This window comes from Bufo gargarizans, chromosome 6 (assembly GCF_014858855.1).
Source record: "Bufo gargarizans isolate SCDJY-AF-19 chromosome 6, ASM1485885v1, whole genome shotgun sequence".
NCBI lineage: Eukaryota > Metazoa > Chordata > Amphibia > Anura > Bufonidae > Bufo > Bufo gargarizans.
This window is the reverse complement of record NC_058085.1, coordinates 53,038,181-53,050,198: the sequence shown is the minus strand read 5'-3', so window position 1 is coordinate 53,050,198 and position 12,018 is coordinate 53,038,181. Positions and strand designations below refer to the sequence as shown.

The following is a 12,018-nucleotide window of genomic DNA, read 5'->3' as shown; positions in this document are numbered from 1 at the left end:
ATCTCTGCATAGCTAGACGTTTTGCCTTCAGGGGGCTTCAAATGCTGATGAGGTCATGGTCCTCTTCCATGTATACACTTGTCATAAGCTATATGGACTGTAGTAATACTGCCCCCTGTGGACAACAAAGTCACTGCTACAATATCGCCCTTTATGGGCAATAAAGCAGTGTCTCACTGGAATTGCTTGGACCTGTTATGTATGATGATGGTGGTTTGTCTTCTAGGTGTTACTAAGTCAGGTCCATCGTCTCAGAGCCCTGGACCTGCTGGGAAGATTCTTGGACCTGGGGCCGTGGGCGGTGAGCCTGGTGAGTGCTTTACCGCTCTGTAGTTGTATAGGTTTATACTGGAGCCATGGAAGCACTGTGTAATAATGAGCTGTATATTATCAGGGGAGGGTGATATAAAGCACAGGAGGTCCAAATCCATTGGGTATATTATACAAGAACTGAAAATCAGACCCAGGGACTGCATTACATTGTATTACACCATTGTGGGTAATCGGGGAGAGCAGCTGCAGGATTCATATTCCCTGCAGCAGCTCTCCCAGCATAGTCAAGAAAAAGCTATGGGGTCAGCTGTTTGGATCCTGCTGACCGCACCACAGCAGCGAACCCTATAGCGCTCCCCCATGGTGGAGATAATGCCGCCCTATAATACATAAACGTGTTTGAGGCGGCATTATACTAATATTCCCCCGTCACTGATGTATGACGCATTGTTCTGCCTCCTACTGGATTGTTGATGACACATTCCTCTCCTCTAGAATAGTGGGGAGTCCAAGAGATCTGAGTCACGTAACTAAAAATACTGGTATGTCTCCCAAAATCCAAACACCCCCGCACTCCACCCGTGCTGCATTATAGCATATGTAAAGGGGTCTCGGGCACGGGAGATACAGCGCTGGTTATCAGAGCAACAGGGATTTAAGTGATCCTATAGATCAGAGATCAGCAACCTCCGGCTGTTCAGAAACTACAACTCCCAGAATGCTTAATTCACTTCTGTGGCAGTTTCAAGAACAGCCGAGCATGTTTGCATGCTGAGCGTTGTAGTTTCACAGCAGCTGGAGCACCGGAGGTTGCGGATCCCTGCTATGGTTGATGAACACTGCAGTCCGTCTCTGACCGACCTGAAGTGGCTGATAACAGCGAGCATAAGGCGTATGAGGCAGCTTAATATCTTGCTGGGCTGTGGAGTATTTCAATTTCCCCTTACACCCCGCTGCCCTCCAGGCAGGTTTATTTTAGGGTATCAGTCGCCCTCATGGCTGCACACCCCCGCCCTCCTAAACCTTATATGTTAAATAGCTGTTCCTCTCATTAATTGGCAGAGAGTGATCAGCCAATCGACTTGCTGGCGCTCTTCCTGTAATGCAGTCTGTGCGTTGAGCCCATTAGGAGTTAGGTGCTATTTCATCCTCTGGCTTTGGTATATTGGGGTACCTGGTGTCGGATCCAGTAGGGTACAGTAATCCGGACTCTTCTTTTCCAGGCTCTGTCGGTTGGCATCTTCCCCTATGTCCTGAAACTTCTGCAGAGCTCGGCACGCGAGCTGCGGCCACTGCTGGTGTTCATCTGGGCTAAGATCCTAGCGGTGGACAGTGTAAGTACCGGTTTCCTGAGATTAGAGGCACAGATGGGGCACTAAGACTCCTCCGTAGGCAGCCTTGGTCTTCAGATAGAGAAGATCCAGGTGGCAGACGTGTGTGGGACGGCAGCTGCGTGCGAACACGTTTCTAACACATTGCTCTGTTTTTCCACCCCTAGTCTTGTCAAGCAGACTTGGTGAAGGATAACGGGCACAAATATTTTCTCTCAGTTTTGGCAGACCCCTACATGCCGGTAAGACCACCATTCAATATATTTTACTAACTACCAATTTAACACCAGCTCGCATGGTTCTCTACATCTGTTTTTGGGACAGCTAGGTGATTCTGGATACGATCATCACTTCATCACCCAGCTTTCCTAAACTAGCAAATCTGCCAGTTACTCATCCCCCCCGCTCTGGTATTGCTGCATCACTAGTTAGCAGTGACACTTGGTGACATCTAAGACCATTATTAGACCTCCAACAGGGGATGTCACCCAGCTTTCCCAGAGGCCTGAGCGTCAAATCTGTCTATGGGAAAACTGGGTGGCCACCCCTATGACGGCAAAATTGCTGGTCGTATTGGTTGTCACCTGACGTTCTCAGAATTTGTAGCATATATAGTAGATAGTATGAAGAGTTATTCTGGTTATATAAAGTTTTCCCCTATCCATAGGATAGGGCATAACTATTAGATTTTTGGCAGTTCTAACACTGGGACCCCCACTAAAAACGAGAACAAGGGCCCTCGAAATGAACGGAGCTGTCAGTCGGGCATGCACGCAGCTGTTCCATTCATTTCTTGGTTATCTCTGGAACTTCCACAGAAATTAATGAAGCAGCTGCGCTCATGCCCGACCGCTTCGTTCATTTTGGGGGGGAGGGGGGGGGGGGTTCCATGGGACCCATGTTCTCGTGATCGGTTGGGATCCCAGCAGTAGGACCCCCACTGATGTAATAGTTATCTCCTGTCCTGTGGATAGGTGATAACTTTAAAGGGGTTGTCCAGCCATTAATATTGATGACCTATCAGCGGGGGTCCGACACCTGCCACCCCTGCCGATCAGCTGTAAGACGAGCAGATGGCACCCCATGCGAGCCCTGCTTCCTCGTCATTACATACGTCTTGTCTCCAGTGTGGCGTAGTAATTACAGCCACGCTCTCCATTCACTTGAATGGAGCGAGTTCTTGTCAGTACACTGCACTTCTGAGACGACAGGCAGTGTAATGAAGAGGAAGCAGAGCTTACATGGAGTACTCCTCTTCAAACAGCTGATCTGTGGGGTTCTGGGTGTCTGACCCCGGCTGATCAGTATTGATGACCTATCCGGACAATAGGACAACTATAACGAGAATAGCCATTTATGAAAGATCGCTCTTCTTGCTCAGCTGACCACTAAAGGGCAGGATTCTGGTAAGTTTACTGCTAAAACGTATGACTGAAGCTAGAACCTTTGTAGTCAGGAATGTAGGTATATACTGCAGTATGGGGTCCGCATATCGTTACTGCATGTATGACGCTGTATTCGCAGCGAGGTTCCACCTTTGAACACTGTGCAGAATGATGAAGGTGAAAAGTTGAGAAGCTTTGAAATATATAATTTATCTGGTACTGGTCCTGATTTAATGTCTGGATTATACTTCAATCACTATTCTGCTGGTTTGTTACTGGAAATAGTCAGCAAGCTTCTTGTCAGACGCACTCCTAACATTTTGGCTGAGCTCCTATAACATAGAGGACAAATACTGGTATAAAGAATCCACTTCCTAGAATACGAATCATCACAGTAAGCACTCTGCAGACATTGAACAAGCAGGAAATGCTGTGAGATTTCAGTTTAGAAAGCTGCAGAATAGTGAGTACAGCTCTAGAGTATAATACAGTATAACTTAGGATCAGTAAAGGATACCGTAAGGTATGTATGTACACAGTGACTGCACCAGCAGAATAGTGAGTGCTGCTCTGGAGTATAATACAGGATGTAACTCAGGATCAGTATAGGATAAGTAATTTAATGTATGTACACAGTGACTGCACCAGCAGAATAGTGAGTGCAGCTCTGGAGTATAATACAGGATGTAACTTAGGATCAGTACAGGATAAGTAATGTATGTACACAGTGACTTCACCAGCAGAATAGTGAGTGCAGCTCGAAAGTATAATACAGGATAAGTAATGTATGTACACAGTGACTGCACCAGCAGAATATTGAGTGCAGCTCTGGAGTATAATTCAGGATCACTACAAGATATGCAGTGTGATGTATTTACAGAGACTTTTTGCAGATGTCCTCTTATTTTCTTTTCTTTTTGCTGACAGGCTGAGCACCGCACAATGACCGCATTCATTCTGGCTGTGATAGTGAATAACTACACCACCGGGCAGGTAATTTCTTGCATTACGTTCTGGATTGAGGAGATGCTCAGTCACACATGGTTTCAGCCTTCCTTTTTTTTAGCATAGGTCATTCTTCCCAACACAGGGCTGGTTGACATTTCAGTAGTCGGGAGGGGAGCAGCATCCAGACATCTGTACCTCTACAGATGTTCAGGCAGAAAACATCCTGTATGTACTTGAGTCCTCACTATTTTAAGATCTCGTCTTGCTGTCAGTAAATAGGAGCATTCCTATATATGTTCAGAGGCTGAAATAAAAACCAAATACTTTTCATATCTTAGGGCCCTTTTGCATATACCACAGCAGAAACCAGTTTGGATGCCGATGACCCGCTCACGGCCTAGCTCCTTTAAATGAAGCTACATCCCGAGTGCACACCCACCATTGCTCTAAACAGCTGCTGTCCACACACTGCGCCCGGAAGCGATATGCCCACAAACTGCAGCGCTACCTCCCATCACAGACTGAAACTTTGAATAGACAGGGTTGTAGCAAAGTCCCATTAATAGGTCTGAATTTAAACGAAAATGTCCCCAGTCACTGACAGCAAGCAGAGATCGTGCAAGCTGTGCAGGGTTAATGTAGATTAGAATGTTACCAAACTTCATGCAGTGATGAAGCTTTTATTATTGGAATATTTAAAGAGTAATTCCCATCTGGTCCAGTTTTTTTTTAAGGATATCTCATAGCGGTCGGCCACATCGGGGCCCTGTTCTTGAGATAGGATTGGGACACAGAGGGTGGGACCTGCCTTTATCGCACATTTATGTCATATGCTATCAGTATGCTGTAAATGCCCAGATGGGAATATCCCTTTAATTTGTATAGTGAAGTGATAGCACCCAGCATAAATGTACCATAGTGCCTTATACCGTGACGTATCTTTGACACCCTAGTGCCAGGGACCCGTCATAGGTGCTGACGTAACTGATACCGACATCTGTCTCTTATCCAGCTCCTTTAAAGGAGATTTTACTAACAGGTACAGTATGTGGAGCTCTTAAAGGGCGTGTTCTCTTTAAGGGGTTGCTTTAGATCATTGCTCAAGACCCTCATCTTTTAGGTGGTAAAAAAAAAAAAAAAAAAAAAAGAACCCAATCCAACTTGTCCATGAGTTACAAAACACAGTCCAGTGTAATTCTTAATTTCCCCTGTGGTGGCGCTGCAGACGAACTGAACACTTTCTTTTAGGTTCCTCCACAGTTCTTCTCAGCAGATGGGCCACCTGTTATCAGCTTTAAAGCAGGCAGCTCCTTTAAATGAGTAGAACGTTATTATGTTCACTGTGACTGCATTGTAATGGGCGTTGAGGACGTGATTATGGGCCGTTGATCAGGTGACGGCGATATCGGAATTTCACATTAAAACCAAGCACCATTGTGAGGAACATCTACCAGGGTAATGAATCCGGTGGTGCAGACATCGCTTATTGATAAAAACATCATTAAACGTCTCCTTAAACCTGTCATGCCTGTCCTGTAAAACCGCGCTCCTCAGTATGGCTTTATATCTCCCCTGTTACAGGAAGCCTGTCTACAAGGAAACTTGATTGCCATCTGCCTCGAACAACTTAATGACCCGCACCCGCTGCTCCGTCAGTGGGTTGCTATCTGCCTGGGCCGAATCTGGCAGAACTTTGACTCTGCGCGCTGGTGTGGAGTGAGAGATAGCGCCCATGAGAAGCTTTACAGCCTCCTGTCTGACTCTATACCTGAGGTAAGGGAGGAAGAGCACTCCATGCTGTATGAATTGGGGTTCAGCTACACGGCAACGTATCACACAACAAGCTGCACGAGATTTCTTGTTTTGTTTGTCAATGGTGTCTCAATGCCACACATGACATACTGCGACGCAACAGTAGCAACAACCCCAGACATGTAAGGTGACTTCTACTACATGGCTTTTAATGTAAGTCGTGTGTGACATGCAACTTAGTGTTTTCGCAGCCAAATAGTTCTAAAATAGTGGCGCAACAGCAAGTTGCAGACAAGTCGCACAAAATGTCTTTGTGTTTCCATTTAACCGAACCCTTAGGCCCCATGCTCACGCAATTTATGTGGATCATATGCAGAACCATTCATTTCACTGGAGCTGCCAAAAGTACGTACAGCACACCGTGAGTTGTCCGCATCCATATGTCCGATCAGTCTTCCCACACAAAAGATAGAACATGTCCTATCGTCCAGGATAGGACATTTCTATTGAAGGGGAAAAAGAAAATGGCAACATGCACATGGCCAGGATCCATATTTTGTGGACAGTCAGGTGCATGGGGCCTTACACGTAATTCATCCGTCAGTTGGGGGTGGTCACTTACATACTGCTTAATACTCAGGTTCGCTGTTCTGCAGTCTTCGCTCTTGGGACCTTTGTGGGGAACTCTGCGGAGAGGACGGATCACTCCACAACAATTGATCACAATGTGGCCATGATGTTGGCACAGCTCATCAATGATGGCAGCGCAATGGTTCGCAAGGTAGGTGTCTCTTCTCATGCTGGGAAAACGTGTTGTCCGTGAGGATAAGGCTATGTTCACACGTCTGTTGGAGGTTCAGTCATTTGACGGGAAGAATGGCTCAGCAATCTTCCCAATGTATTCCTGTGTCATACACAGAAGCGTAAAGCGACCCTAACTCTGGGGATATAACCTTGTCAGCGCTTCACGTGTGTCCTGCTCTCTCTCACAGGAGCTGGTTGTCGCTCTCAGTCACTTAGTTGTACAATATGAAAGCAATTTCTGCACAGTCGCTCTTCAGTTCATAGAGGAGGAGAAGAACTACCACCTATTGTCTCCTGCTGCCACGGGTGAGTGACTGATTAGTGGGGGTCCGACACCCAGGATCCCTTACAAGTCGGCGGTTTGAGAATGCAGCAGCGCTCACAGTAGCACCGCGGCCTTCTCCAGCTTTTCCTAGGCCGTGTCACTTTCATCGGTCACATGGCCTAGATGCAGCTCATTGAAGTGAATAGAGCTGAGCTCCGATACCAAGCAGAGCCGCTATACAATGTACGGAGCTGTGCTTGGTTTTCAGAGAGAAGGCCGCAGCGCTACTACAAGCACCGGTGGCTTCTCAAACAGCTGATCGACAGGGGTCCCTGGTTTGCTTATCATTGGGAGTGTTCTTTCAAATTACACCTTACGATATGAGCTTACGGACCCCCACCTTTAACTTCTGAAATATCCGGTGGTGTATTCTACATTGTAAGATACTACATATTGCTGTCCTGATGTTTTCAGAGGCAGGTAACCTGACTCCTGTGCGCGAAGCTCCCAGCACCCCTCGCTTGAGATCGGTCAGTTCCTATGGGAACATCCGGGCAGTGACGACCCCTCGAAACTTAAACAAGTCTTTACAAAACCTCAGTCTGACTGAAGAAGGTAAGATGGCTGCAAGACTGTGCCCTATGTGACTTTTTGCACCAGATGTTTTTTTTTCTGGTGGAGTCTTGGGTCTCCTGACCGCCTTCTCCATTGCATGCTTTCTTGTATAGCCGCCTACATACAGTTAATTAATAGTGAGGAATTTCTGCTTTCAGGGGGAGCACCTGTAGCTTTCTCTCCTGGGAATCTCAGCACCAGCAGCAGCGCCAGCAGCACCCTGGGGAGCCCAGACAACGAGGAGTACATTTTGTCTTTCGAGACCATTGACAAGATGAGACGAGTCAGTTCTTACTCTTCTCTCAATTCATTAATAGGTAAGCACTTTCCCTAAGAGACTGATGGGTTCTGTTGATGCCCCCCACCTCTATCTTTTGAAGTCTAGTACACAAGAAGTCCTGTGCTCTTCCTCCCACCTACGCACGTCTCTCATCCAGTTTTTTTCCCATCATGGGATTCCCTTCCTACCTTTTTCATGTTCTGAGGATCTGCCCCACCTGCTCTGTCTCACATCTTTATCCTCCTGTAGAACTGTCATAGCTGCAGTATAATTTTCCTCTATTACCACCTCTTTCATTAGATTGTGTTTTTCTGGGCCCCCTCCCCCATCTCGTTATAGCCTCTCATTCTTCTTACATTTCACCCCTGCTTGGTGTTTGATCCTCCTTTACTGGCGTCAGCCTCCGAGTCCTCCAGGGTTGCCAATGAAAACATCTTCATGAAAGAGAAGAGTTGAGAAACCTTGTGAAATTACCAGTCATGCTGGAGAAGAGTGTACGTCAGGAGAGATGTAGTGCCGTCCTTTCCACTGCTCCCTGGGGTTAAGCGCCGAGCATTGGATATCTCTCTAGTCCTCACTGGTGTCAAGAACTACAATTAATTATCGGTTGAGTGACAGCGGAGGGGAAAATGTTTCCCAGAAGCCTTTTGAGGAACAGGCTTGTGTTCTCATTGCAACACATTTAAGCCTCTGCTGCGGATCTTCGGAACTGTAAACTATATTCTCACCGGTTGAGTCAAATATATTGAACTTGGCTTCAAAAATGGTCACATGCCACTTTCCCTCATGAGCATACATAGCTAGTTGTGACTAAATGCTGTGGCCAGAGCATCATGCTTCCTCTGTAGGGTTATCTCAATTTCAGGGCAGGTACTTTGCTTGAAAGTGAATGGCAGGGAAAGCAGCTGGGCACGTAAAGGGTTCCTGGTATCTTTCCTTCCCACCATGCAAACAGTATCTGTTTCGCATCATAAAAGCGACATAGACAGGTCCATAGGTTGCAGGCATAACAGCTTAGATTTGCGTTAAGATGGCCATAGATTTTAGATATCAAATGCTTATTCAACCAAAAGTTATCCAAAAAAAACAACATATGCATGAATGCCACAGAGAGATTTGTACTGCTCAGCTCACATGGTGGCCAGCTGTATGACCAGTCCAGGCCCAGCAACCATGGTGGCTCATCTTCTCTGCATTTAAAGGGGTTCTGCACTTTCATTTAACATCAGCTTCTGTTCGGCGGGGGTCCGACATCCGGAACCCCCGCCGATCAGCTGTTTGAGAAGGCAGCGGCTCTCCAGCAGCACTGCAGCCTTCTCACTGTTTACCGCCAGCCCACTGACATTACGACTAGTATCAACTAGCGTGGGCGCGGCTAAGCTCTGTTCACTTGAATGGAGCTTAGCTGCGCCCACACTAGTTGATACCAGTCCAAATGTCAGTGGGAGGGCGGCCCGGAGGTAAACAGTGAGAAGGCTGCAGCACTTAAGGAGCGCTGCTGCCTTCTCAAATAGCTGATCAGCGGGGGTCCTGGGTGTCGGACCCCTGCCGATTAGAAGCATCAGTTAAATGAAAGTGCAGGTAACAGATCTCTTTACTAGTTATCAACTACCACTGAAAATCAGCACTCATGGGTGTTTGTTGTATATAAAAAGTCAAAAATTGATGGAAACCCTATCAAAATGGTATGAAATTATCATGTATTACATTCCTATTATATACAATAGGCAACAACACAAAAGCTATATACCAAAAGCCAGGTATGTGCCCAAGCTATCCATGAGACAACAGAACAGTGAAGTGCACCTTACAATAGCAGCCTTGTGCACTATAAAATATTCCAAACTAGCTTTCATCTGATTGAGAACCAGTAAACTTTAAAGTTATTTTGCATCTGTTAGGATGGCTTAGGTGAACCTGCACACCTAGATCAATATCATTAGGGCGACGAAAATTTTTCTGATTGTCCTAACATAATATTCAATAACCTTTTTATACAGTTTTTTGTCATGTAAAAACTTATTTGCATAAACATGGCCTTATGGAAAAGACATGCAAATGAGCAGAATCTGCCTAGTTTTTTAGCTGTCATAAGACTATGAAAACCAATAGATGGCGCTATGGAGTTATGAACAACGCCCTCTATTGGTTTTACAGTCTTATGACAAGTCTAATATTCTTGTCAGAAGACTATGAAACCAATAGAGGGCGCTGTTCATAACTCCATAGCGCCCTCTATTGGTTTCATAGTTTTCTGACAAGCTTATTAGTGTCAGATATTATCACTGACTTACTACATTATATTATTACATAATATTCACTATATTGCTATATATTTGTATTTTAGAATATAACGAATATTCAAAAATACTAATATAGAGCAATATAGCGAATATGATCTCGGCAAATAGTCTTGTCATAACACTATACAACTAATAGAGGGCGCTGTAATCATGAATCATGAACAGCGCCCTCTATTAGTTGCATAGTGTTATGACAAGACTAGTCGCTGAGATCATATTCGTTATATTGCTCTATATTAGTTTTTTTAAAGGGATTCTGTCACCTCCCCTAAGCCAAAAAACGATTTTAAAGCAGCCATGAAGCACAGCTTACCTGGATTAGGCTGTGCTCTTTTATCTTGCAATCCGTCCAGCAGTTACTGCAAAAAACGACTTTGATTGATATGTAAATGTGTCCTGAAGATGCCCAGAGGGGCGTTTTGTTCCTCTTAGAGAGCCCAGTACCGCCCCTCTTACAGTGCCCAGCCCGCCTTCCTTGCACTGTCTAACCGCCGCCCCCAGCCTGCCACAGCCTCTCCTGCCTCTCCTCCCCCTCCCTCACGCCGAACGAACTCTCGCACAGGCGCAGTACCCACTGAGGGCTGCGCCTGTGCGATCAGCAGGAGACTGACTGAGGGAAGAGCGAGCATCGGACGTCACTGGGCTCGGCACATGCCCAGTGACGAAGATGAAGCTGCTGCCCTCAGTCTCCTGCTGATCGCACAGGCGCAGCCCTCAGTGGGTACTGCGCCTGTGCGAGAGTTCGTTCGGCGTGAGGGAGGGGGAGGAGAGGCTGTGGCAGGCTGGGGGCGGTTAGACAGTGCAAGGAAGGCGGGCTGGGCACTGTAAGAGGGGCGGTACTGGGCTCTCTAAGAGGAACAAAACGCCCCTCTGGGCACCTTCAGGACACATTTACATATCAATCAAAGTCGTTTTTTGCAGTAACTGCTGGACGGATTGCAAGATAAAAGAGCACAGCCTAATCCAGGTAAGCTGTGCTTCATGGCTGCTTTAAAATCGTTTTTTGGCTTAGGGGAGGTGACAGAATCCCTTTAAATATTCGTAGTAATCTAAAAAACAAATATATAGCAATATAGTGAATATTATGTAATAATTATGTAGTAAGTCAGTGATAATATCTGACATTGGAAAAGCTGGGTAATAACTCAGTGTAGATCGTGAGTTATTACCCAGCTTTCCCAGTGTCAGATATCCTAGTGTAGATCGCAAATATTCTAATCGCTAATTTTTATCGCAAATTTTCCATGCAAAATGCTACACTAATAAGCTTGTCAGAAGACTATGAAACCAATAGAGTGCGCTTTTGAGTTATGAACAGCGCCCTCTATTGGTTTCATAGTCTTCTGACAAGAATATTAGACCTGTCATAAGACTGTAAATCCAATAGAGGGCACTGTTCATAACTCCATAGCGCCATCTATTGGTTTTCATAGTCTTATGACAGCTGAAAAACAAGGCAGATTCTGCTCATTTGCATATCTTTCCCATAAACCCATGTTTATGCAAATGTGTTTTTACATGACAAAACTGCTTAGAAAGGTTATTGAATATTATGTTAGGACAGTGTTGCCCAACCATTTTTCGTCTGAGGGCCGCACTAGACTTGGTATAAATTTCGTGGGCCGGAACCAGGTAGCTTTGTCAGAAAGAAATGCAAACGCTGTGAGGGGGCACGTGTGAGCATTACTACTGTGAAGAGGGCACATATCTGGCATAGCTACTGTGAGAAGGGCACATATAAGGGTGTAACTACTGTGAGCTGGGCACATATCCGGCCATAACTACTGTGAGGGGGCACGAGTGAGCATAACTACTGTGAAGAGGGCACATATCTGAGCTTAATTACTGTGAGGGGGCACATATCTGGGCATAACTACTGTGAGGGGGCACATATCAGGGTATAACTACTGTGAGGGGGCACATATCAGGGTATAACTACTGTGAGAAGGGCACATATCAGGGCATAACTACTGTGAAGAGGGCACATATCTGGGCATAACTACTGTAAGGGGGCACATATCTAGGCATGACTACTGTGAAGGGGCATGTGATGTATACATGT

The 12,018-nt window shown here is 45.9% G+C and overlaps 1 protein-coding gene across 1 annotated transcript in view; it reads left to right on the top strand.

The window, feature by feature from the left end:
* Nucleotides 1–12,018, top strand: part of RPTOR (regulatory associated protein of MTOR complex 1) — a 185,898-nt gene that overhangs the window by 152,965 nt on the left and 20,915 nt on the right. Inside the window, exons 11-19 of the mRNA XM_044297418.1 lie at nucleotides 227–310; nucleotides 1,497–1,607; nucleotides 1,772–1,846; nucleotides 3,917–3,982; nucleotides 5,519–5,710; nucleotides 6,330–6,470; nucleotides 6,682–6,799; nucleotides 7,233–7,373; nucleotides 7,532–7,690. Coding sequence (XP_044153353.1) covers nucleotides 227–310; nucleotides 1,497–1,607; nucleotides 1,772–1,846; nucleotides 3,917–3,982; nucleotides 5,519–5,710; nucleotides 6,330–6,470; nucleotides 6,682–6,799; nucleotides 7,233–7,373; nucleotides 7,532–7,690 — 1,087 coding nt within the window. The remainder of the gene's footprint in view (nucleotides 1–226; nucleotides 311–1,496; nucleotides 1,608–1,771; nucleotides 1,847–3,916; nucleotides 3,983–5,518; nucleotides 5,711–6,329; nucleotides 6,471–6,681; nucleotides 6,800–7,232; nucleotides 7,374–7,531; nucleotides 7,691–12,018) is intronic.